The sequence below is a fragment of the Catharus ustulatus genome, chromosome 8, assembly GCF_009819885.2.
Source record: "Catharus ustulatus isolate bCatUst1 chromosome 8, bCatUst1.pri.v2, whole genome shotgun sequence".
NCBI lineage: Eukaryota > Metazoa > Chordata > Aves > Passeriformes > Turdidae > Catharus > Catharus ustulatus.
The window spans coordinates 31646737-31673421 of NC_046228.1; the positions used below are offsets into that span (position 1 = coordinate 31646737).

At 50.8% G+C, this 26685-nt stretch overlaps 2 protein-coding genes across 2 annotated transcripts in view; both read right to left on the reverse strand.

Moving 5' to 3' along the window:
- Positions 1-1199: 1199 nt before the first annotated feature.
- On the reverse strand, positions 1200-26494 carry PAPSS2 (3'-phosphoadenosine 5'-phosphosulfate synthase 2). The gene is made up of 12 exons (XM_033066184.1): positions 26413-26494; positions 13208-13313; positions 11584-11819; positions 10742-10880; positions 10351-10469; positions 10118-10231; positions 9377-9488; positions 5714-5919; positions 4140-4275; positions 3146-3414; positions 2459-2688; positions 1200-2129 (listed from the first exon to the last, which is right to left on the reverse strand). The coding sequence occupies exons 1-12, from the start codon at positions 26431-26433 to the stop codon at positions 1988-1990; spliced, it is 1830 nt and encodes a 609-aa protein (XP_032922075.1). The 5' UTR covers positions 26434-26494; the 3' UTR covers positions 1200-1987.
- The window catches only part of MINPP1 (multiple inositol-polyphosphate phosphatase 1), a 38982-nt gene continuing 25589 nt past the window's right edge, over positions 13293-26685 (reverse strand). Inside the window, exon 6 of the mRNA XM_033066187.1 lies at positions 13293-13313. The gene's annotated coding sequence lies outside the window, so the exon portion shown is untranslated. The remainder of the gene's footprint in view (positions 13314-26685) is intronic.

The following is a 26685-nucleotide window of genomic DNA, read 5'->3' on the forward strand; positions in this document are numbered from 1 at the left end:
CCCCCAAGTCCACATATTTTAATCAGAAGTAATCAGGACACTATGCTGGTTTGACATGATAATACAACATCTGTGTTTTGCTGTGACCACCTGGATTGACTGGGGGGCAGGTTTCAACACTGGGTTATTTTATGATGAGCAGCAATAGTGCTGTTCCACTCCTTAAAAAATCCTAAATGGGAATATCCCTTTTGGCTTCCTGTTAGAGGACATGGCTGGATGAGGCTGGTGCATTGTCAGCTCCCATGGAGGCTGCAGCATTTGCCTTGGGGTGAAACACAGCTTTGTTCCAAATACTTTAAAAAATTACTTAAAAACCACTCAAAAAGCCCTTTTGCAAGGATATTTTCAAGTCATAGACGAAGGCTTGGACAATGCGCCCTGGCCACAGCAGAGCAGGTCATAGGAGAGGGTTGGTTTTGCTGAGCATGGATCCATCTGGAATGAAAACTGCAGCACAAGATGGGAGAAGCTGATTCCCATTCATTGGGGACACATCCTGACGGGTCCTGGGCCAGCAGCTAAAGAAGGCCAGGTGCAAAAATCACGGAGTGAGGCCGTTGCTGTTATTTCCAAGTGCTTGGTTGTTCTCCTCTGCAGACACCTCCCAGCTGGGCAGGCAGGGCAGGACCACCCCTGTCCCTGGGAGCCCCCCCTGGCCATGGGCAGAGCCAGGGCACGGCAGGTGGCCCCAGGCTCCCGGGAGTGCCCGGGGAAGCTCTGCTGTTGTGTCACTGCTCCATCCCCTCGGAGGCCACCGCAGGAGCTGCGAGTCAGTGCAAAAGCCTCAGGCACAGCACAGGCAAAGTCCAGGTCAGGAGGAGGGTGGAGAAGGAGATAAAGTCCAGGGTAACTTTCCACAGCCAGAGCTGGGAGCTCAGCACCAGCACCCTACAGGGCTGGGGGGGCCTAAGGGCTTTCCTGCCATCCTCTGGGTATCCCAAGCCCCATCCCGCAGACATGGAATAAATCAGGTCGCCTGTACCCACACAGGCGTGGACCAGGGCAGGAGCTTCAATCTCCTCTCAGCTGGTTCTCCAGACTCTCCTTGCACTGTGTTTGCGCTGTTTTGCCTTGGATTCGCCTTTGGGATGGGAAGAGTGTGGGCAGAACCACAGAACCACTGTGTTGGAAGAGACCTTCAAGATCATTGAGTCCAACCCATGCCCTAACACCTCAACTAAACCATGGCACTGAGTGTCTCATCCAGTCTTTTTTTAAACACATCCAGGGGTGGTGACTCCACCACCTCTCTGGGCAGACCATTCCAATACTTTATTATACAGAGGGAAAGGGGATCCCATTCTGCCACGTAGGAGGACACCTGAAAGCACAGTGACAGCATCCCTGACTTTTCCCTGCTTTCCAGAGCTTTCTCAGGGATCTCAGGGCTTTATGGTGGTTCCCTTACCAGGCTGAGTGCAGGGATTACCATGGCACAGTTTCACAGACAGCTGAACTTGGAGCAACAGGAATGCTCAGCCTGGGATTTGTTTGACCAAAGAGGTCAAGCAGGAGGAAGGAAACAGTGAGAAGTTGGCTCAGCCACAAGGAACTGGCAGTGGTCACAGCTGATCTTAAAAAATCCTTTTTAAAAAAGGGCATTAAAAAGATTCTGCTGTTAATTAGCAAAAACTGTCAAAGGCACAATGTGGAAAGGCACTTCTTCATTTCTGCTCCAGGCAGGTTTTATCCCTCTGCACTGGGAGCTGCTGTGTGGCCCTGGCAGCACCACCATGATCCCGGTGGCACATCCCGGTGCCAGCCAGGAACAAAGGGCCTGCTCCCCATCCCTTCCAGCTCCATGGGGATGCTCCCAACAGCTTTAGGGGGAGAAGGATCAGGCTCAAAGTATTTCTGATTGGTAAAAAACACTCTGACCCAGGTAGGAAAATCCCAGGGTCATGCCAAGTGATCTGTGTCACAGGGAATCAATCGATCATTGCTCACTCTTAATACAGGTATTTCTAGGGAGGAGGAGGAGGAGTTAATTCTTTTTTTCCAGTGACTGGTAGTATGTGGTGAGGACTTTCCAGGCTTTGGGGGCCATGAAGCCGTCCGGGGGGTTTTCCCCTTCCCGAGCAAGCTTCCTCATACGTGTTCCTGAGATGAAGTCAAAATCGTCATGCCTGTGCAAAACAGAGACAGGTGACATCAGCACAGCTGGCCCGAGTCACCCCCAGGGTTCCTCATCCCAGAGGAGTGGAGTGTCCCTAACACACTTCCCAGCTTGCCTTTCGGCTGCCTCTCAGCCCCGTGCTGCTTTTCCTCCCAGGTGGCATCTTTAGTTTCATGTGACATCTGGGAACAGCTCTTGGCAGAAAATATGGGTGGCTTTCCCAGCTTCTCCCCCCATTCCTCTCCTTCCCTATCCCCTGGAAAGTTGTGAACCCGAAGCGCCCACAAACCCCACGGTTCTGAGGTTTGTGAGGAAACCACGATGTCGCCGCTGCGTTACCTTTTGGGGTCATAGAAATCCATGGCTCTCTTGAGCTTGTTGTAGGCAGCCACGCGGAAGGGGATGATCTCCACGGAGGTGAGGCCGGGGGCCATGCTCAGCACCTTGCCGCCGTGCGTGGGCTCGTACAGGTCCTGCTTGGTGTCGGGGTGCGGCATTCCCGCCGGGTCGCGCCCCACGATGTAGAAGTTGGCCCCTGCAACCATGCGGGCTCGGCAGTGCCACTGCACCTGCAGGGAGGGATGCAGGGGCTCAGGACTGGGGGAAAGGGAGGCCAAAGGATCCTGGGAGGATCCACAGGGAGCGTGTGGGAATCAGGCTGGCTCCGAGCTGGCAGCAAACGGAGGTCGCAGTTTGAGTTTTCCGTATTTCCCAAGCACATGGAAGGGGAGGTTCAGCACCCGCCCCTTCCATCCCACTGGTTTAGGGACAGAAGGGAAACCCCTGGGGGCAGAAAAAGGTGAAGCCTGTTTCTATCCCTTCTCCCCAGCCCTCCACAGCCCAGGATGGGGGGATGGGAGCTGAGCTCTGTGGGGAGATGCTGCAGCAGCCAGCACAGGCAAACCATGCAAGGAGCCAAGAGTGAGGACATGGCTCCATCTCCCTTCCCGGGGTTTTCCAGAGCTGCACAGGCAGGCTGGGAGCACAATCCCCATGGACAGGCTGAGCAGCCAAGGGCTGTGTTACCTCTGTGGGGCCGGCGTAGAGCATGGGAGAGGGGAAGATGGCCACGATGGTGGACTTGGGGTCCAGGACTTGCTCCTCCAGCACGGCGGCGTGCTGCTTCATGCGCCACTCCAGAGGGACATCATCGTCCTTGGTCCAGCCCCCCAGGGGGTGCAGCAGGAGCACAGGGTTCTTGTAGCCCCTCTCCAGGAGCTGGCGCCGCGTGTCCTGCATGAGCAGGGCGTGCCCGTTGTGCACGGGGTTGCGCAGCTGGAAGGCGAAGACGGCGTCTGGAAGGGAAAGGGCAGGGGGTCACAGGCCTCACTCCCACACTCTGAGCTTCCACAGAGTTAGGAGAGATCTGTGTGCCCTGTCTCAGCCATGAGAGACCTGTGTGTCCTGTCTCCACACGAGCAAGCTGAGTGTTTCACACACACAGCTCTGACAAGGTTGTTTTCACTGTGCTCCCTTCCTTTGGGGCTGATTTCAGCCCTATCAGCTCTCCTACAACATTAGTACACAGCACAGGACACCTTCACTGATGTCTTGAGTGATCTGTCACCTCCTCAAGCTCAGTGCACCTTCAGGAGGGCCAATGCTCTTTCCCCAAAGCATGGATGGGTGTCCGACACTTGCCAGCCTGCTGGGACCACATTGGACAGGGCTTGGAGCAACCTGGGAATGTGAAAGGTGTCCCTGCCCTTGGCAGGAGGTGGAATGGGATGAGTTTCAAGGTCCTTCCAACCCAAACCATTCTGGGATTCTATGGGACAGGTGTGAAGGCCGAGAATGTCAGTGCAGAGAGGATCTGACTGCCAGGGGGATGTGAGGAGCCCCAGCCTAGGAGACCCTGTGCCACTTTTTGTGCTGTGCCCTGAGTCCCCTTTAGTGCCCATCCCTGCAAACAACCCCCAGAATTGGCTGGAAGCACTGTGAGCTTGAGCAAGTCACGGATCCCACCAAGGCCCTGTGGGGCAGGAAGAGCCTTGTCATCAGTGTCACCCAGGGCACTCACCAGCGTTCATTTCCCTGAACTTCTGCTTGAGAGCCAGCGGGGTCAGGCGGTACTGGTCCAGCCCATCATTCCATTTGATCTTCTCCAGCACCTCCAGGTCTCCACCAACCAGCCAGTCTCCACTCTCCATCACCATCTGGGAATTACACACACCTTCAATGCAAAGGAGACAACACGCTCCTCCTTCTCCCTCTTCCAGTCTCCTTTGAAAAGTGTGAGGCTCAACCCCATCATAGGATGAGCTTCCCCTCTCGGAGGTGGGAAGCATCATTGGAGCAACCATGGGCAGCAAAAGCTCATCAAGTGGGGCAGCAGCCACCCAGTCCCCACCCAGCTGGGTGCTGGACTCCCCTCTGGCAGCCAGCAGTCTATAGGAAGGCACAAGACCTTCCTCCACCTCCCTCTTTGCTCTTTCCTCCTGGGAATACACAGGAGGAATGAGCCTGCTGCTGATTAATTAACGAGGCATTTTCAGGGAGGGGGAAAAGCCACCATAGCTGTAGACTTTTAAAGCAGAAAGCTCAAGTCACTGTATGGAGCTCTCCCTTTTCGAGGGGTGATGCTCCTTGTACTGCCACAGAGTAAGTGGGAAGAGAGGAGCTGCAAAAACGTAACAACCCTGCTGGCTGCCTGTAGGGAAGAGCCAAAAAAACTCAGTCCTGCCTGCTCAGGATGCAGCAAGGAGCCGGGCTGGAAGCTCAGACAGGAAACCCATGGCCCTCAAAAAAAAAAAAGCTCAGACAAGAAACCCATCACCCTTAAAACTTTGGAAAAGTTCATTTCTCCAGCCCATACCTGTTGGAACCCTGGAAACTGAGAATTTTAGGTTTTCTGTGCTGACAAGGCACTGACTCTCAAGCAAGCACTGGTTTTGACCTGAGGCCATGGAGAAGACTTCCAAAATTGAATGACAGACCTGGGTCATGGGTGGGTAGTTTGAATAGAAGTGTGCAATATCACATGGTGGAAAATTTAGAATTTAAGGGTTTAGAATACAGTATTAGAAATATTAGAAAATAGAAGGTGAGATGGATTTTTTTAGAGCAGAGGTCTCTTTCTTCTTCATGGGTCTAGGTGGTACTTTTGTAATTGGATAGAAAATTCCACATTGAGGGTCATGGGTGATTGGTTATTGGATTAAAAGTAAAAATAACTTAAGTAAAAATGAATTATTATTAAATTATTAAATTGTTATTAAATGTTATTAAATTTAAATTTAGGCTTAAAAGGCCTTGTACAAAGAGAGACACACCACTATTTTCAGCTTGTTAGCTAGAAGTGCTGTAGAACTCACTGTAACATAGATAAGAATTAATAAACATCTGAGTCCGAACACAAAATAGCATCTCTCGAGCTTTTAATCCCGGCTCTTTTTTCTCAGAAGAGGAAAAAGAGTCAGAAGAGGAAAAAGAGACAGAAGAGAAGAAAGAAGAGAAGAAAGAAGAGAAGAAAGAAGAGAAAATGTGATAAAGCAGTGCCCTGCGTGGGGATTGAACCTTCAGTGATGACCTTCAGCTTGAGACACCTTTCACCCCCAGGCCGTGCTTCCCATGGCACGGAGGGTCCGGACCCACCTGGATGTGGGGGTGGCGGGGGCAGGTGGTGCCCCAGACGCGGGCGCAGCGCTCCTCCTTCCTGTGCGCGAAGAACTCGGGGGCGCGCAGCACGGCCACCCGGCGGCCCTGGAAGCTGAGCGCCAGCGCCGCGCTGCCCTCCAGCCGCTGCTTGTCCTCCGCCGACACCGGCAGCACGATGGGGATGCTCAGGTTCACCACGCCGTCTGCGGAGAGACAGAGAGAGGAGCTCAGCGCCCTCCGGCCGCTGCTGCGGATTTTTGGGTAGAAAATTCCGCATCGCCGGTCACGGGTGATTGGTTATTGGGTTAAAAGTAAAATTACAGTAATTTCACAATTATAAGCCTTGACTAAAATTTTGGTCCGAACCTGGAAGTGCAGCTTACACTCTGGAGCAGCCAATATATGGATGAAATTCAGAAATTTGCCAACCTGGAAGTGCGAGCCCGCAGCAGCCCCAAGCCAAGCCAGTAAACCCCACTATCCCGCGATTCTGTTACTAATTGGCAACTTTGTGAAAGTTGCGTGCGGATCCTCACTGCAAACAACTTGCGGCTTATAATCCGGTGCAGCTTATTTATGGACAAAGAACAAAATGTTGCCGACACCCGGAAGTGCAACTTGTAATTGTGAAATTACTGTACTTTAAGTGTCCGTTCTTAATTGGACAGTTTAGGCTTAATTAAAAGGCCTTGTAGAGCGAGAGATACAGTGAGAATGTCAGCACCAAGGGGATATCAGGTTTGCAGCCCTCAAAGGGGAGGGGTTGAACACCCTCCTGTGCAGAGAATAACTCCAACCAGCTCTGGAAGCGTGGTAAACAGATGGTTTTGTGGAAAATCAGTCCTTGCAGCAGTTTTCTCTGTGCTGCTAATAAATAGTGATGATAGCAGACTATAAAAGCTCCTTATCTAAAGGCTGGAGATGTCTCCAAGACACCTGGAGCATCTCCTTAGTTCCTGCATTCTCCCTTTCCCCGGTTCTTCTTCGTTAGCTGCTTGTGAAGGTGAGAAATTTAAATCTGCTTGTAAAATGCAACCCTGGATAATTGAGAGATGTGCTTGAAACCACCTCTATGGAGATGGCTCCAGTCTGGTGCTCCCTGGAGCACTCCATTCCCTGCATACCTCCTGGGCTGCCTCTTCCACCACACTCAGTTTTAATTTGGGGTGTTTTTTTTCCTTTGGGTTCTTTTTTCTGGCTTTCTCTACACTGCTACTCCTCCTCCTTTACATTCCTGCACTGCCCATGTTTAATCTGTCTTCTGTGTGAGTCTGTAAGGGCACACACAGTTTCTAATTCCATAATTCTAATTCCTAAATAGCTTGAAATCATGTTGGTTTTAACCCAACTCTCCCAATTTCCCAGTGTTCCACTGAGGTCCTCCCACTTCTCCTTGGATACTACAGTGTTAATACTGGAGAATCAGTCTCTTCGATGGGTTTCCAGTCACAAACAAATCACTGATTCAATTTGTTCTGATCTGACTGAAATCAGTTTGGATCCTTGAGAGTCTCCATTTGAGGATTTTGACTATGATACAGATTTTTGCTTTATTTTTTATTGAAATGTTTGCATTTACTTTAAATTCACAACTGGGTATCATTCATCTGCCAGGCAGCAATTTTCATGAATAATCATAATTATATTCAGATGGGATCCAATCAATATCAGCTTCATACATTAAAATCATGTTAATAATGATCAGTCAGTGAAGTCTGCATAGGCAAAAAAAGCTGCATTATGTAACCCACAAATGCTGCTGATACTGGGGATCTTCAGGCTCCATTTCCAAATGCAGGATGGAGAGGTAACAAAAGATCACTCCAGTGCATGTCTGTAATTACAAAATTGCACAACGGAGATCTTTGTGCAGACTGGTCCCTAGGACACGGGGTGTGCCGGGCCACGTCATAACTTAACTGCCTGGATCATAAACAGGCCATGGCTCTAATAATTTCATAATCATTTCAACTTTTGTTTTAGTAAATCTCAAAAAATTATGGCCAAAAAGAATGTCAGTTGAGGTAATTTGTGCAGAGCCTGAGAACAGTTCCATACATACCAGCTACCAAGCGCTTCTTTCCTGGGAGAACACAAACATAATTAAGATAATTAATGCTCAGGGGCACGTTACAGAGACCATTTCAAGACTCAAAGCATTTAAAAGCTCCTGCTGGTGTGGCTGTGGTCCTCTGTGGTTCTACCACAGCCTCACACTGAGCGTGGTCCAACACTTCCACTGTCACTGTCACTCCTGCCAACGGAGTCATGGGTCGCTGGTGCATTGCTGCAGATCCCACCCCCCTTCCTGGTGGCCCTACACAAAGCACATCACTCACCTGCTGGGACATACAGGAGGGATTTACTTTAGAGCACTGGCTTGAACAAGAACACCCCTAAAAATCATGGGAGCTGCCCAAACCATTGCCCACCCCAGGGCGCGAGGGCTGCGCCGATGGCTCTGGGAAGAGCAGGCTCAAGTCTCTCCTTGGCACTGCCATGCCCCAGCCTCAGGATCATGAGATGGAACCCTCCACTACTTCCCAAAGCTTGTCCAGGAGCACCTGGACAAGGTTCTCTTTCCTACTCAGATGTCACCCTGAGGGCCTGACCCCACCGATGCTGAGTTTGGAGAGCCCTGTGGAGACAGAGTGTACCAGGGACTGATGCTGCTGCCCCCTGCTACACACAGCTCACTCTGGAGAGCTCATGCCCTGCAAAGCTGCTCTCCTGGCCTTTGTCCCTGCTCCCCACAGAGTTCTACAAACCCTGAACACAGAGCCCACAGAGCTCAGACAGGTTTGGGGGGGCACCCCAAATACAGATATGCTCTGGGATGAGCCTCCAGCACAAAGTACGGGGCTCTGGAGCAACGTGGCTGTCCCAGGGCTCTCTGCAACCTCCCCAGGCACAACAGGCAGCTCAAAGACCACAGAGGAGGCTCTGATAACAGGAACATGTGCTTCTGAATGCTGTTTGCACACTGGGCAGGAGGTGAAAGGCTATGGCATGTCTGGGAGCAGAGCCCTCGCACAGACACTCCTGCTGTGCAAAGTGAGCAGTCCTGAGCTTTGCTTCTGCTGCATGGTGCCCAAATCTGAGCAACAGCAGCAAATCACTGCCCTGTGGGACCACAGGATTGTCTAGAAGGCATGCAAGGCTCAAAGGGACTTGCTCACACAGGTCCCTGAAGGCAGAGATCACTGCCAGGTCTACAAATCTCAGTGTGAGCATGCCATGGGCAGGTGAAGTCACAGCAACAGCATCCATAGCTGAGAAATGGGGTGAAAATTCTGTGCCCCAGTCTCAGCTGTGGATGGTCATCATCTGAGCCCTCTTTGCCACTTCCAGGGATGAAGCACCTCTAACAGGCTGCTAATGCATAGATAAATCAGATTTACTTCAAACCAGGCTCTGCCCCAGTTTCCAAGAAGCAGTGCCTTCTCCTCCCACCTCCAGCTCAGCCTGGCAGCATCCCTGCTTCCTCAGCTTTGGGTTTGCATCTCTATTTACCCTGGTACAGCCAAGCACAACAAGAGCCACACAACAACTCCTGTGAGCTGTGAGCCAGGGCTGTGGCCACAGCAGGGTGACCTTGGCCACCTTCAGGAGCCCTGGTGTGTGCCACAGGCAGGACAGGAGGACACAGGGGATCCATACCGTTGTTCAGGGTGCCAAAGTGCAGCACTTGCAGGTACTCTGCCTCCCGCATGAATCCCTTCAGAGGAGTGGCCCAGCCTTCGCTCAGCACCTGCACCCACTGCAGATCCAGCTGCAAAACAAACAAAGGGGTCACACTCCTGTCACACCCCCGCCACCATGTCACGCTCAGAGGTTGCTTTTCCTTCCCTTCTGCTGAAACAGCATTCTCACTTTGTTTTGCTTCAAATACAGGACACTCATAAGGGGGAGAAAGGCATGGGGGAGGTAGCTTGGGGCCTTTTAAGCCAGTCACATACTTTCACAGCACAACTTAGAATGGTTTGGGTTGGAAGGGATCTCACAGCTCATCTCATTCCACCCCTGCCATGGCCAGGGACACCTCCCACTATCCCAGGGTGCTCCAAGAATGGCCTTGGACACTTCCAGGGATCCAGGGGCAGCCACAGCTTCTCTGGGCACCCTGTGCCAGGGCCTCCCAATATCCCACCTAACCCTGCCCTCTGGCAGTTTGAATTTGTGGGGCTGTATGGACACAGCAGAGGAGAATGACACACTAGAGCACAGGGTGGAGGCATGGCAGAAAATGGCTGAGGGTCAGGATCCCACCTCAGCTTGCCATAAACCACAGCCACAAAGGTCAGAGGCATCAGAGGAACACAGGCCCCTCTGGCAACATCCTGCTGGAAGCTTCCACCCTTGGAGCAGCTAAACAGTGTCAGAACCCATGTGTGACAGTACCTTGCTGATCTCCACTGCTGGCAGCTTCTCTGCCTCAGCCCGGACACTGCTGAGTTTATCCTCAGGCACAAACAGCTCCAGAACATCCTTGACTGAGCCTTGGGGCACGATGTTCTGGAAGACAGAGACAGGCAGCACTCGTAACACGCTGCTTTTCACAGGCACACCAAAAGGACAGTGTCCCAAAGCAGGGTTCCAAAGCTGCCAGGGACAGTGACACACAAGTGACCCACCTGTGCTTGGAGGAGCTCCACAACCTGCTGGATGCACTCAGACACCGAGGCAATGTTTGTTTTCAGCACCAGCTCAGGAGCTTCGGGTTTCTCATACTCTGAGTCAATCCCCGTGAACCCTACGGACAATTAACCCCCAAATTAAATTTATTTAACAGAATAATCATTGCCTTAGAGCCAAGAACACTATACAAACAATGGTGGGGGGAGGGGCATTCAGCCATGCTGGGTACAACAAGTGACACTTGTGACAGTAAGATTAGGGGAACAGGATCCTCTTGTGCACTGCAAAGGGCCTTTAGACATTCCCCCTATGTGTGGCACTGCCAGGACAAGGCATCCAAAGCTTTGGAAACCAAAAAAGGCAAGATAAGATCTCACTCCTCCATACCTTTGATCTCTCCAGCTCTTGCCTTTTTGTACAGGCCCTTCACATCCCTGCTTTCACAAATATTTAGAGGAGCATCTACAAAGATTTCAAAGAAAGGAAGTCCAGCTGCCTCATGGATTTTCCGTGCGTTTCGACGATCCTGTTAGAAGAAAGATGGGAAAAATCTGAATTGCAGCAAAAAAGCCTCCCTGGACATTGACACAGTAAATTAATCTCTCTTACAGATTTATTAAATGTTCATTAGTTCTAATAAGGGTTTTTCACCTCACTTCCCTCCTTTTCTTTTAAAGATACTTCTAAAAAAAATGGCAAAAATCTACAACTGTGATCTGTTTTAAATTTTTCCCACACAAAAACTCAAGATCTTTTCGTTAGGCAGGACAGCAGAACTTTAGATTGTGAACAATTATCTGCCCTAAGTCAAAACAGTCAGACCTGATGATCTTTTCCAAACTTAGCGATTTCTTGATTCTAGAAAAAAAGGAACTGCTTGCACTGGCCTGATAACAGCAGCTACAGAAAGTGAAAATGGCAGTCAAATCTCCTTCCAGGAGAGCAGTGACAGCCCTAGGACAGGCTGCTGCTGCTGTGACTCTTGTCTGCCTCTCAGGAGTTAACGGCAGGGAGATCTCAAACTCCTCTTAGCTATTCTTCAATTTGGAACACTGAATTTATCCAGCGAGGTCACTGCCCTCCAAACACTCATAACACGCAGCTGTGCGTCAGTGGTGTCCTAGGGAGCATCCCACGGTGGGTTTAGGAAACCCTCTCCATAAATCATCATCTGGGAAGGTGACGTTGAGAAGAGAGCAGGATGGTCTCTGGGACCCTCCAAAGCCTACCTTTGTGAAGGGGGAGATGAAGCTGGTGATGCAGACGAGCCCCGCGTCGGCGAAGAGCCGCGCCACCTCGGCGATGCGCCGGATGTTCTCCTCGCGGTCCTGCGCCGAGAAGCCCAGGTTCTTGTTCAAGCCGTGCCGGACGTTGTCACCGTCCAGGGAGTAGCATGGGATGCCATGAGCCACCAGGTACTCTTCCAGAGCAAAGCCAATGGTTGTCTTGCCAGCTCCAGAAAGGCCTGGGGGAGGCAGGAAAGCGAGGGGTCAGGGTTGAGGTCAAGAGAATGGAAATGAGAGCGTGGCTGTGACACCGGTGGCCAAACTCCTTCTGCTTGAAGTTCCCTACCTCGTTCCTTCCTAAGGGAAGCTGGACTCATCCTTCACAGAGCCCTTTTCAAACCTTACTATTGAAGGGGTGGCATTAACGTGGTAAGAAAAGCATCTACAGCCCAAGCTCTGGAGGGGCCCAAACCAGCAGTGCCTCTCGTGCTGGGACACGTGGGTTCCAGGAAGTAGGGGAGGTTTGAAAGGATGCTGCTTCCTCCAGGTCTCTCTGCATCTTCCTCTTCCTCCCTCTGCTCCCACTGTCAAGAGCCGACTGCTCTCCCTTTCTGAACCCAAGGAGAGGCTTTTGCTGCAAGCATGTGGAGTGGGACAGGCTCCAGCAGCAAAGGCTCCTTCTCTAGGTGTGTATTTCAAACAATAATCATCAGCCAGGCGAGCTCAAACCTTTCAGATACATGACTTTTGAGTAATATTCAAAAAAAAGGAAGGGAATTGCCTTGTGTAGGGCTTTTGGCTTCAGAAACTACATAAAAGCATATTGGGCACTTTCAAAATTGAGGAGGAGAACAGCACAAAAATGTGCTTTAATGCAGCATCTACAATCTAAGGTGACAGGAAGGCAAATCAGAATGGCTTTACAAATCCTTCCAAGTACATCCTTCAACACCCTCCAGCAGCCAAAGAAAATGCCAGTATTTAACAAGCAAAGGAACAACTGGACAAGTGGAAAAAGACAGACTTGTCTAAATATTAGAAGTGAGAAATGCAATTGTCATGTCTGGCAGCCCCTAATCCCCAAACAATGAGTTTATACTTCAAGGCAGAAGAGAAGGGTGACAAAACAAATGTAAGGGATTACTTCCAGTGTGACTCTGTGGCTGGGAGTGTTTATTCTCCAGACAAGGTGACTGCCTCGTGCTGCCTCAAACACAGCAGACCTACATGTCCCAATAAAACTTCCCACCGCTCCTGAATGAAAACATCCGTGCTTTGGACAACCCTGGGTACGTTCCCCTGCCAAAGACTGGCTGGATTTGAGCCAAGGCTTCCTCAGCTACACACTTGGGAACAACAAGTGCTACCCTGAGGGCCTCTGACATGTTCAAAGGAGCCTGATAGCAGCTGGGAAATCCATAAAAACATTAGTTATGGGCAGCAGCTGCCAGGGAGAACATCTTGCTGCGCCAGCACCGTGCGTCTGTGTTTCCCATGTGGGGATGTTTTGCAATTCCTGGCTCACAGGGAACGCTGATGTTTCCTGCAGATCCCAAATCCCCACCTGCCAGCCACACTCGGGGAGTTTCACAGGTGAGGCCACGCTTTCACACCCAGACAAAAATACCTGTGAGCCAAACCGTGCAGCCTCGGAATCCTCCCCTGGTGCCAACAACTTGTCCTCTCTTAGTCCTGCTGACATGATGGGCTTGGTAAACCACGTTGGTGGATGCCTGGGAAAACAGAGCACAACAAAGCACTTCTGTTACCTTTGCTGCGCTCAGTGCAAAAGGAAATCTCTGCTGGGACAAACAGATGGGAGAGAAACGCAAATTCATTAACGAGCCAGCATGGTGAACTCTGGTGCTTCGGTGTGAGTTGGATTTCTGTCTCAGCAGCACAGACTCGTTTTTTGGAATCTCTCTGCCTCTGCCCAGGTTGTTTCTGGTGGTGATACCTTCAGTAGGGAGAAGGTGACTGGCTTTGCTGCAGGAGCACTGCCAGGTGACTGATCCCCCTTGCAGGCAGGCAGGACAGAGTCTGGGCAGAGACACCCTCCCTGCCTTCTTGACAGTTTCAAACACAGACAGACTCACCTAATACTTTAATCAGGCTTGCAAAACAACAGCGACTTCAGGTGCTAATTTACTGGCTGTGTAACACGAGAACTGCACTTGGGCAGGAGCAGTGCCGAGCTGGATGGGATGGGAGGCAGAAGAAACAACCCCTGATGTGTCCCTGTGCATTCCCAAGCAAACAAGGCACCAGCACAAGGCTGAGCCAGAGGCCTGAATTCTGGTGTTTCCCAACCTTGCAAGCCCCAGAGGCTGCAGGTGGAACAGCCTGGTTGTGCCCTGCAGCTCCAGCAACAGCAGTTCTACAAGGAGTGTCCCACATGAAATATCCACAAGTACTTGTGAGGATGATGTTCCCAACTGAGCACGCAAGGGAAAGAACAAGAAGGCAACAAGGGTATAAATATATCCTGGATACATATGCAGAGAGAGACAGAAGAGAAGGGTGCATGGAGAGCTCACAGAACTTTCCAGTATCTTAGGGAGCCTATAAGGAAGCTGGAAAGGGACTGTTTATCAGAGTGACAGAACAAGGGGAATGGGTTCAGACTGAAAGAGGGGAAATTTAGGTTAGTCATACAGAAGAAATCCTTCCCTGAAGACTGGGGAGTGATGCCCAGAGCAGCTGTGGCTGCCCCTGGATCCCTGGCAGTGTCCAAGGCCAGGTTGGATGGGGCTTAGAACACCCTGGGATAGTGGGAGGTGTCCCTGCCCATGGCAGGGGTGGCACTGGATGCCTTTCAGATCCCTTTCAACCCAAACCAGTCTGTGCTTCTATAAAAAACCCAAGACATCTCTAGACCTGCCCCTGAAAAGGTGAGTGAATGCTATACATCCTGTGACTCAGAGAATAAAGGACAAATAGCTCAAGACTTGGTTTCTGTGGTTTGTTCCTTTCTGTTGCTTTTTGTGGGGTTTTTTTGCAAGGGGTTGTCAAAAGTTTGAACATTTTGAGCTAGCAAAAGCAAGACAACACCACCATGGAATAACTTTCTGCCATTCCCAGGAGTTCAGACTGTGTCTCACAGGAGATGAGCCACGATAACATCCGTACCTCGGGAAGATGCAGGATCTGGCACATTCCTACATAGCTGAGGTAAGGAGATTTTCCTAAGTACAGGTTGCTGTGCCATAAATCTGCGCTGTGTGAGCATCTCAGAGCTGTTATTTTGCACACTGGCACCTTTGGGAGCTTGGGAAAGCATCACTGACGGCATTTTGGCAATTCAGCAGCACTGTCACACCTCTCCCACCTGCTGGGAGCTCCAGATGGTACCAAATCCCTCAGATCTTTCTGCTCTGTTCTCAAACTTCCCAGGAAACTCTTCCCAGCCCTGAGCAACTGGATGGCGGGGCTGGGAGCTTGCTTAGCTGGGAATGGGCTCTTCAGTGGGAAAGACCAACTTCCCAGCTCATCATCCACCAGCTCGGAATGGTTTGGGAAGCCAGAGCTGAAGTGTGGTGGAAGAGAGTGAAGGCACCAGGAAAACTGATCATTAAAGGCCTGATAGCAAATCCTGGAGAGATTTTGCCTAGGAAGAGTATATCCTGCAAGATGGTTGGGAGGCAGAGAGAAGCAGGGGATGGGGTTTAATCAGATGCAGGGCTGTCCTACTAATTTGACTCTCAGGTTTTTAACCCTGTCACTGCAAATCAAACACATTTAATTAGATAATCCAATCATCATCACAAGATTGACAGCTGGTTGTTGGGCCCTTAGCAGGGACAATTTAGGACACTGGTAAGCATGTCTTGGAATAGTCTGGGTCAAGGAAATGAGATTTGGGAGAGGAGCTTCTGACTTATAATTCAGCCCAAACAAGGCATTAAATGTCCCAGCAGTATCTCCAAAGAAGGGCTGTGCATTCCCTGCCAGACAGATGGTTAAAGATGACATTGCCACGCTCTCCCCACTCCTTGGAAATCTGCTGTTTGGCCCTGTCTGGATGAGCTCAGTGCTCAGCCCACCCTGCCTTACCTCATCCAGGAAACGAGAAAAAAACAAACACATCACTCCAAACCTTGGACTGAGGCTGCAGCAGACCAAGAAACCAAATCCCAACCCTGCTTTTGGTCTCCCCTCCTACTGAACCCTTCCATGAACACAGAGATGCCGAGATCTTGGCTGGCTTTAGGATCAGGTTTGACTGAGCTGCCTGCCAAGGGTCTCTTTGCTTGGTTTCCAAAGGGAAGAAGCTTTCCATCAATCACCCTGGTGGGACAAGATGCTGCCCTGCTGTGTGCAAGCAGGCTGCAGCCAGAGACAGTTGATCCTCCTGAAAAAAGAGATGTGGCCTCTGAGATAGGGGAGTCTTGCTGGAAATCAGGAACCATCAGTCCTCTGCTCTGAGAGCCACCATTGCTCAATTCATAGCGTCCAAAAGAGTGACCTCAGCTCCTCCTGAAGTTACTGGCCTTGGAAGGGAGTAGCTGTGCTTGCCCACATAAATTATGTGTGACTACTCAGGAGATCTTATCAGGGAGCATCTTCTCCTCTCATCTGACAGTTAAAAGCACGAGGTCTGCAGGGCCTCTCCCAGACATCACTGATGTTTGTTGGGAGGAAAACCACTGCACATTTAATAGAAAATGCAGCAGACAAGAAACATTTATAATGATAGGCTTATAGAGGTGCTAAGGTTGGAAAATACCTTTAAGACCATCAAGTTCAACCATCAACCCAGCACCACCACTACATCACGTCCTCAAGGGCCATATCCACATGTTTTTTGAACAGTTCCAGGGATGGCAATCTCACCACTTCCCTGAGCAGCCCATTCCAATATTCTACAACCCTCTCCATGAAAAAAGTTTCCTAATATCCAATCTAAGCCTCCCCTAGTGCAACTTGGGTCTGTTTTCTCTAATCTCATCCCTGTTCCCTGGAGCAGAGTCCATATCCTCCTGGCTGTCCCCTCCTGTCAGGGAGTTGTGCAGAACCACAAGGTCCCTCCCAAGCCTCCTTTTCTCCAGGCTGAGCCCCTTTCCCAGCTCCCTGAGCTGCTCCTTATCAGAGCCCCTCCCCAGCTCTGCTGCCCTTTTGGGTTTAGGGCTGTCCCAACAAACTCCATGGATGTTTTGCCATCTCCCACTAGGAATTCAAGTATTAACTCTGGTCCTTATGGCAGCACATCCTCCTGCCTCCACATCCCCAGTTCTTCAACCAGCACCTCCGTGGCTGCATCACGACCAGGAGCATGGCAAGAACAACTGCAAGCACCACGTTCCACAGCTGAGGGGTGGAAATGAAGGACAGGTGGGAGCTGAGCAGGGCATTAGAGAGATCCCCTGAGTGCACACAACACCCTCAGGCTCTGCCACCCAGAGAAGGCAGAGCTCTGTGATGCTGCAGAAGGAGATGAAGCACCCAAGAGCCATGCTGGCCATCGCGGTGGCCCATCAAGTCCAAGCCCCATGTCCTTACAACGTCCTCGATTCACCCTGCCTGCTGCAGCTGGCACAGGCACGGATCTGGAAGCTGTCCAGGAGCCACAGCTCGTGGCAGGCTGCAGCAGCATCCTGCTCCAGAGAGGGACTCGCTCCCGAAATCAGGATCACCGAGGCTGTGGAGCACTACGTTACTCACACGTCCGGCTCACTCAGCAGCAGGACCAGCATCCAGCTGGCAGCACTCAGGGCCCCGGGGAAACCCTGACCCAACAGCCAGGGCAGGGTCAGGACTCCCCCAGCTGCCTTTTTATTTATAGGGCAAGCTCACAGCACCAGGAATATGATTCATTTTTTTCCAGTCAAGCGTTTCACACACACCCTATTTCAGTACCGCAGCCTGGACATGTCTCCAGCAAGGAAAAATTAGATCAAAATAAAAATAGAGGCTTTCCAAATGTTTTCAGCTGATCCTATTTACAAATGGTAGAATGGGCTTTTAAAATGATAGAATCATCAAGCAAGCCTTCACTTGCCTTGCACAGGCAAGCAGTGGGATCAAGCACTTGGAGGGATTATTGCAGTGTCCCGTGCTGGGTCAGGAATTGGACTTGATGATCCTTGTGGGTCCCTTCCAGCCCAGGAGATTCTGTGATTCTGAGTTTGAAGTCAAACACTTCCCTAAGCCTCAGGAGAGCGAGCTACCCTATCATTAAAAAAAACCTCTCCCAACTCCTGCCAGCATAGCAAAAAACAAAAAAGAGCAACTAAAAATATTTATTCCTGCCAGTTGCATTTGATGTATAAAAATTACATTTATCAAAATTTTCCTTTAAAAATTATTTTCTTCTAGCAGGGCTGCTCTGGCAAAAGGGCAATACTGTATCCATGAGCAACCAGGGGGGAAAACCTCCTGTAAAAGAGCAATTTGCTGAAGAGCAAAACTGATACTCCAAAGAAAAAGAGGAAGAGAGGGAAAAGGGGGGGTTTTGTCTGTGGAAGCGAAGATTTGATTACAATCATATTGAAGAACAATGGAGAAACCTTAGCATCTCTTACATCCTAGCTTAGTTCTTGTAACTCAAAACCCATGGACTTTCCCCAAATATTCATTTACTGCACTAAGGCAGAAAACGTTTCAAAGCCAGCCCCATTCTTTTCCAAGAGAATACCCCAGCAAGGCAGAGTTACCCTGGAAATTTTGCCTGTTTAACCCCTCAGGATGCAGGCCCAGATGGGGAAGGGGGACCTTGCAAGCATCTTTTGTACTGCCCACCTCCCTGCTGTGCCACCACCTCCCATGCTGGTGTCCTTGCTGTGCCACCAAAGCCCTGCCGAGGCTGAGGGGCTGCCAGCATTCCCTGTCCCAGGCAGGGTGCTGGGCTGGGATCCCTTTCCCCACCCCAGGCTCTGAATAAAGCCCAGCACACTCAGTCTCTCCTTGGCACTGGTTGTCTGTTCCTTTTGGCATCGCCCCCAGAGCCCTGCCAGGAACGTAGCACAGAAAACCTTAAGGAGAGCAGCAGAGCCATCCCAGTGCCCCGAAACAAGCAGCCTTTCAGCCTGGAGACAGACAGCTGGAGGTGCCAAACCCCGCTAAACACATGAGATTTTCAAGCTGCTCTTAAGCTGAAGCCGTGTTTTCTTAAGTCACAAGAACTTCTGAGCTCTTAGCAAGACCTTATTTGTTGATGGTAGCTCAAATATTTCTCTCTTGGCATGAATTCGCACGGCTTGGGTTGTCACAATCAAGTTTTATACAACACTGGCACACACAAAAAAAAGAGAAGCAACAAATCAGGCTTGTATTCCAGTACATTCACAAATCAGATGCTGATTTCTACACTGTGAGTCCAAATCAGCAGTTGGGTACTGAAATCTGCCTCTCTGAAGGCTCCCAGCTCAGGCGTTTCCTTATCTTGGAATGAGGTGACGTCACAACTCTAATTTCCTCGATGCAGAAAAGCTAGTGACTCACCCTGTGCGCCTGCATTTTTGGGATAAACTTGTAAGGCCAGGACAGATGTTATAAAAACAATCTCCCAGCCTTCATTCCCGAAATCTCAAGGGGCAGCTGCAGGGGCAACAAATATTTAACAAACAAAGTGTTTTGTCAGGCACTGACAAAACCAACAATTCAAACACTAAACCCCTCCGCGGTTGCCCAATGTTTAATTTTCAGAGCAGTTCTGCTAAACGATCTCCCCCAGATGAACACGCCCGAGCAGCTGGGCCCCTGCTCCTTTTGCAAACAATGGGTTTGAAATTGCAGAAGAACTGCCTTGGTTTGATGTCTGCCAGAAAAACCACCCAGAACAGCCCCGCTTCTCTACCTTCTCCTGGAGAAAAGATCCGGTTATGGAAAGGGGAAACTGAGAATCAGTCGCTCAGATTGCAGGGACGAGAGGAAAAGAGGGCAAAGGTACAGATTCTGACTACATATTAACTTCAGTATCAAAAAGATTTCCAGGTAGGAATTGTAGCCACATGTAAATAATTTTTTCTCCCCCTAGGTTTGAGATTCAGGAATTTAATTAGTGGGCTGTGGTTGTCCATGGTAAATATGGCACTGCACATGCCCTGCCTCCTGCTGTGGCAGGACAGGCACCCTAACCTGGGAGCAGGTCTCAATGACATCAGGATGAGATACCCCCTTTTACCATGCCCAACATAAGGAAAGAAATCCTGTGTCTTTAGAGAAGCTCCAGTGCTTTCATAAGGAGCAGGAGCTACAGAGGGTCGGTGTTTCAAGCAGCTTCATCAGGTTTTAATTGTATGTATTTCTGAGCCCAGGGAAGGGAACGGAGCTGGGGAAGGGGCTGGAGCCCCAGCAGGGGCTGAGGGAGCTGGGAAAGGGGCTCAGCCTGGAGAAAAGGAGGCTCAGGGGGAACCTTGTGGCTCTGCACAACTCCCTGACAGGAGGGGACAGCCAGGGGGGGTCGGGCTGTGCTGCCAGGGATCAGGGACAGGACAAGGGGAAACGGCCTCAAGCTGTGCCAGGGGAGGCTCAGCTTGGACAGCAGGAGGAATTTCTGCATGGAAAGGGTGCTCAGGCCTTGGCAGGGGCTGCCCAGGGAGGTTTGGAGTCCCCATCCCTGGAGGTGTCCAAGGAAGGGCTGGAGCCTCAATGATTCAGTGATTCTGTAAATGAATTTACTATTCTGGGAGGTTTCTCCTCTGCAAGACCTGGTGGCAGCCTGATGACAGGCAAGAGATGGACTCCAGCCCAGGCTGGTGGGCTCTCAGTGCTGTGGCCTCTCCCTGCCCCAGCTTGGATGCCCAGTCCCTGAACCTGGCTTCTTGTGCCCCATGTGCCTGACTTTGCAGGGTCAGTGGTCACCAGCAGATCACGGGACACCTCTCTCCACCTCAGCAGCTTCTTTAGGGTTTTCAAAGTGCAAAAGCAGCAGCAAGAAGGAGCACAGGGGAGCTCAGCCAGAAGCATCACACAGGACACGGTTAAATGGGGGAATTTTGCCTGGCAGGCCAAAAGTTCACTAGGCTGGAAAAAGTCCTTACAATGAATTCATGGAAGGAAAGTTCATCAAGGGCTATCAGGAGGAAGGCACGGCCTCTCGTATCTCAGGTCCTAAATCAGTGGAAAGGGGGACAATGCACTGATGTTCCAGCCTTAAACTCCTTCCTGGCTCCCACTCTGGGCTGCTGCTGGGAACGATGGACAGGGCCAGATCTTCCCTCACTCAGCACCTCCTCAGCTCCCTCAGAATTACTGCTGGATGAAGACAGGGCTGTTTTCACTGCTGTAACACTGAATGTGCTGCTCTACAAGACCAGCTGAGGGAGACAAGTCCAAGTTGGGGACCCAGGAGGAGGAACTTTTCCTGTCCCATCTTCCAGGGCATCTGAACCCTACAAGCTCCAAGAGGGGCTTTCAATGTGTGAGTGCACACAGGGTTACCTAGACCCTGGCCTAAGCCAGCACCAAGGATGTTGGACTCTGCCTGAACGAGTGGCTGCTCAGCATTTCCCCTACCCCTCCCTAAAGCAGGCAAAGGCACAGCCCTTAGTCATTCCACGCTGCTCAAAGGCTGGTCCAAGGACAGTTCCACGTTTTCATTGGAGATTGTTAATTGGTCCCTCAAACGTTCATGCAAACTCCCAGCATCTCTCAGAGGGTGGCATCACCCCCAGTTTTACCACAGAAGGCTAGTGGAGAATAAGACCAACAGCAGATGGAGACTTCAGCTCTCACAATATTTAAGACATAAAAATGATTTATGTTTGAAAAGCAGCTCTCCTGGAGTTCAGGTTGCACCTGAGAGCTTGACACCCCTCACATCCATCCCCAGGGTCTCAGATCAGCTTTCCAGAGATGTAATGAGCTGCCCCAGCCATGGTTAGGGGGACTCATCATGCCCAGCTCAGACCCCCACAGCAGCCCGCTAAAATTCCCCTCCTCTAAAATGAATTTTTTCCCTTCTTCCCACGCTCACTGGCAACACAACCTAATGATCTTCCCATCAGAAGGGCTGGGCAGGCCCAAAAAATGACCTCCCACCCAAGCACACTTTTTGCACTACAATGGGAAGCTAAAACACAGTTTGATATCGAAGAAAACATTTTGTTCTGCCAGAGAGGCTGCAGAGACCTCCAGGTCAGAAAGTCTTGGAAATGTAGGTGCAGACCGTTGTTTTTCAGCCAAGCACAGAAAAAGCTCACCTCAACAACCCACAGAGCGCTGCAGCTAACAGAAAATCAAATCAAATCTGTGTAAAACAGCTCCTTCCCCAAGCTCTGCTCTCCGGACACATTTTGGCACCCACTCAGCAGACAAAGCTTTTAACACGTGGAGCTGTAACCGAGCCAAGCTGTGAGCAAAGATCACTCTGGGAGGGACAGGAGGCAGTGCTAGCAAGGAATGACCAGCCCCACAGGCAAATCCCAACTTCCCAGCATCCCGTGGCATGACGCACGCCCAGGGCTTTTTTTGCATCCCTCCTTTTGTTAATGATACACTCTGTGTAAATTTTCACTTGGAAATGATTAAACTGTGAAACCATTAAGGAGCTATTTCTCACTCCCTTCAGCTGTGCCAACCCGCTCATGATAACAGCAAATTCATAAATGGTAGCCTGGAGTACACAGCCTTTTTCTTAAGGGATTTTAGGGAAGCAAAGTGCACGAGCCGCGTGACCAAAGCACAGGTTCAAGCACTCACACAGGCCCTGCGTGCCGCTTATCTTTTGGGGGCACATACAGCTGTAAGTTATCTAAAACACCTGCTTTCAGATAGGCAAGGGCTTCTCATTTCTAAAGGCACCCTCCAGGATCAACATCAGCCCAGTTAAAATAAAAATCAAAAAAGCAAATATACCAGTGTTTGTCTTGAAAACCCTCCAGAAAAACAGAATCTCTGTGGCCTGAATCTAAGCTGCAGCTGCAGTGCACATGTCTGGCTAGTGTGGAGCCTCCAGCATCTTTTGCTGATTGACTAAATGCTCTTGCAGGGGCACGGATAGAAGCCTCCACCTGTGTTAGGGGTTTTGGCAGGGACTTGTGACTGGCTGTGACTGGATCTGTGCAGCCTGAAAACCAGAGGAGGCTGGAGTCTGTGTTTATGCCAGTCCAGCAGCAGGACACAAAGGAACACACTGACTCCAAGTGCTCCCACTCAGAGCTGCAGGAATTACAGCTGGGTTTCTATGTGTGGGATGGCACCACCCCCTTGGATGGCAGCACCACTACAACCACTACCACCAACAGAGGTGCTCAGACCACATCAAGATGGTTATTTAATTCCCCAACCCCTGGAGGGCTCAAGCATGGAAAGGAGAAGGCATTCATATTTAGGAACCTGCAACTTTTCCTGGCTTTTTTTCCTTGAAAATCCCCCACATTGAACCTGCCTGCTCTTACAGAGCAGAGTGTGGTTGTTAGGTCTGGCACACTGGCAGCCCAAGTGAATGAAACAGCAAGGTGGGGGGCAAGAGACTGGAAAGGGAACTTTCTAATAGCAAAGGGCTTCAGAAGAAATTGGGAGAAAAGGGGAGAAAGTTATAATTAACAAAGCAACAAAAGTTAATCACCTCACCTTCCCATGGTCTTCGAAGAAAAGAGATATAAAGCAAACAAAGTAATAGGAAATAAAGCAAGAAATCCCAACCGTGCAATGAGCAGCTGAAAAACAATCACCTTTGGATGTCATGGTGCAGCGAGTTGGGCACTGTGTTCCACAGAATAAATCATGCTGTAAGAACAAGCAGCTTGTGACTCTCTGGATAAAACATGGGTTTTAAAAAACTCACCTTCTTGAGTGACTCAAAGCAGAGCAAGCCATGTTAATTCCCTGAAATCAGGGCTTTGCTGCCCTGTCCCCTAGGCAGTGTCACTGCAATGAGCTACTCAGAACTGCTTTGAAAATAAACACCTTTCAAATTGTTTTGCTCTTTATGTTCAAGGCAACAGTTAAGAGTGAGAGGAGATGAATGCACGGTTTGGGTGCTTTAATATGCTTTTTCTTTCATGTTGCTTGGCAATTAAATTGATGGAGATGTTCCTGCTTCACCTGGGCTATCACTCAGTCCATCTGAACTCTGCCCTGCAGCTCTGGTTTTTTCAACATGGGAGTAGTTTTTAGGCAAAGAAACTAAGCCTCTTTCCTCAGGGTTGACATCTGATCTTGTGGGTTGTTGCTCCTCTTTAAATAAATTTAAATAAGCCCACATCATTTGCACATAAACCCTACACAAACACAAGTGAGCTAGCAGAAGTTACAGCTCCGTGGCCCGCTGCAGAGATGTCACACCAGCCAGATTCCTGGAGATGCTCCTGCAAGACCAGGCAGGTGACAGAGCTGAAACACTTCCCCTGAAAAAGGCAGTTTCAGGACTGGGCTCTCATTCTCCCTAAGCTCCTGCAAGGAGAAACTTCACTGGCTGGAAGCAGGACCCCAATGCCTCCATCCCATGGGATGTGCTGAGCTACACTTTCCTCACAGCCTTGGGGACACAAGGCCACGCAGGCAGTCACCCTGCCAGGGTGTCTGTGGCTCTGGGCTCCATGGCAAGCTTTCCTGGAGCACAGTGCAGCATCTGTGTCCTGCTGCCCGCCAGGAAAACGCCGCCCGGCCCAGGGCACAGGCAGCGAGCTGCGGAAATACCGGCGGCGCCGCAGGTGCGGGCAGAACGAGCTGCTCTTTGCACAGAGCTCAAAGAAGCCCTCAGCCCTGAAAGCCACGCTGTGCAAGAGCCCACACAATGAACAAGGGCAGCTGCACCTCCCTTCACGGTGTGCTGGCTCCTGAGAGCGGGGTTTGCCGCTGAGGTACACAGGAGGGCTGTGTGAGGGACATTAAGGCTTTAAGGTCATCGCTACAGACCACTCTCCTGGCCAAAGTCACTCCTGAAAGCAGCCAGAAATAAAGGCTTTCTGTCAGTGAGGGCTGGAACAGGAGGGCACTACCTGGCACGTAGAGGGCTTCATGCCTCTTGCAGCATTATGAGCAGAAGTGAAGTGAGCATAAAGGGTTTCCATATTAACCAGCCAAAGAGAGACTCCTGCACATCAAGACTCTGGTCTTCACACAAGGCAGAATTAAGGTGCCATGTTCAATTATAAGGACAACACATGCAGACACACACAAACACACAAAAATTCTTGTTTGCACCTTACCATATTATCAATTAACAAATAGGTGTGCAATTAAAGCATCCTCAAACCAGATTCAAACTCCAGGGAGCAAGAGCATTCATGCTGAATTTAGGATTTAAATCCCGGGCTTCCACTCATCCAATCTGCAAAATGAGGAGCACTGTCAAATAACACAGTGGTCCATCTCACAACAGCTGGCACTGCTGTGCCTTTCCAAAATTTGACAGTGGATCAACATCACCTGCAAAACCCAACTCTGACATCTCAGCCAGTGATAAAGCTGGTAACATCCAGCCTCACAAACCTGGTGTGTGGGACAAAGATTAACACACTGCCCACATCATGAAACTGTGGAGAAATAAGGATTCGTGCTACTGGGAGAATGAAGAATGGGGAATAAGAGGGGCAACAGAAGGATGATCCTACTGCTGTATCAACAGGGATCTCAACAGACTGAATTGTGTCTTCATTTTAAAATGGAACATCTTTGGCTGTTGCAGCTACAAAAGGCGTCACACAAATCGTCTTTGAGCACAAAAAATGTCAAAGGACCCTGAACACAGTGAAATTCCTTATCCATGCCTTTGATATAAGTTGGAGATGGTTGAAACCAAGAAGCTGCTGAGGTTGCAGTTCGGAGAGAGAACTTCCTGTACACTCTGTGCAGCCACAGCGGCTGTCCCTTGCCAGGAAGATCACTAATGGGACATCACCATTTCACCATCGCTCCCCAAACCTCTTCTAATTGGCAAAATCACGCCTTTTCCCACTCCATCAGATACCTGGCAGATAAGCACACAAAAATCCGCCTACAGCTGTCAAGCTGATAGCATCTGTTTTGACAGCCACGGCACAAAGGTCAGCCGCAAACTCGCTTATAAAGGTAATTTTTCCAGGGTGGAGGCAAAGGAGAGGGATTATTCTGGAAGTTCAGTAATGCCTCTCTCCTGTCACAGCAATAAACAGAACTCCCATAGACAGCTCACGGCTCGCACCTCCCCTGCCTGAAATAATCCCTAAACCACAGTTTTCGCGTTTCCAAGAACACCCCGCCGCACAGGCGCGCTTTGTTCCGTGTGGTTTTTGGTGCATTCCTCCCCGGACAGACTACCACTGTGTCCAAAATGCATCAAGTCCATCGGAAAAGTTTATGGCAAACTTGAAAAAAAAATAAATAAACAAAAAGAAAACCAAGTCAACCAGCAAAAAGCAGCCCTAAAGACTTACGCCAAGATTTCTTCTGGTTCTGATTTAAAACCTGGAAAACGTACGCACAGCGAGAGGAACCCAGAGCTCCCATCGCAGATCCAAGGAGCAGGGGAGGGCAGCTGGCAAGCGGAACGCGCTGTCTGGCCGCGGCTGTGATTTGCAATTTTAATTTCTAACTGAGCTGCGCCCCGGCTAGGATCGCTGCGCTGTGCCGTGCGCGCTCCAAAGCGCTGCCTGTGCAGCGATGCTGAGAGCCTGACGGCGGCGGGGACCGCCTCACCAGCTCCTTGTCCCGCTCGGCACCGCGGCACAGGACACCCAAAAAGGCACGAGCGAGGCGCGATCCCGGAGGGGACCCGCGGGGTCGGCACAGCGGGACAGGTGCGGGATGCGGAGCGGGGATGCGAATGGCAGCGCTGCCATCCCCGCCGCCCCGAGGGATGGAGGGATGGGCTGGCGAACCCCCGGAGCGCCCCGGCTGCCCGGGGATCCCAGCGCAGGAGAGCCAGAGAGACCCGGCGGCACCGCCCGCCCCCCGCCGCGTCCCTACCGTGTGCTCGGGGCTCGACATGGTGCAGCGGCGGCGGGCCCGCCGGGCCGGGGCTATAAGGGCTGCGGGACACGTAGCGCGGCCCTGGGCCGGCCCCTCTCGCCCTGCGCCCGCCCCCGCCCCCGCCTCCTCCGGTCCGGCCCCCGGGGAACCGGGCAGGGCGCTCCGGGCCGGGGGCGCGGCCCCCGCCCCCCGAAGGAGAACCGCGGCACCCGCGTCCCGCACTACGGTAAAAGTGCCCTGGAATGAAGCGCTCGGGGCTCTCCTGCCACG

Bases quoted from the DNA above. Each gene is read 5' to 3' on its own strand.
- PAPSS2 (XM_033066184.1), bottom strand. From the start codon at position 26,433: ATGTCGAGCCCCGAGCACACG. The intron at 2,689-3,145 runs GTAACACAGCCC...CCCTCCCTGCAG, and splicing joins TCTACGCCGGCCCCACAGAG to GTGCAGTGGCACTGCCGAGC. The intron at 2,130-2,458 runs GTAACGCAGCGG...TGTTTTGCACAG, and splicing joins GATTTCTATGACCCCAAAAG to GCATGACGATTTTGACTTCA.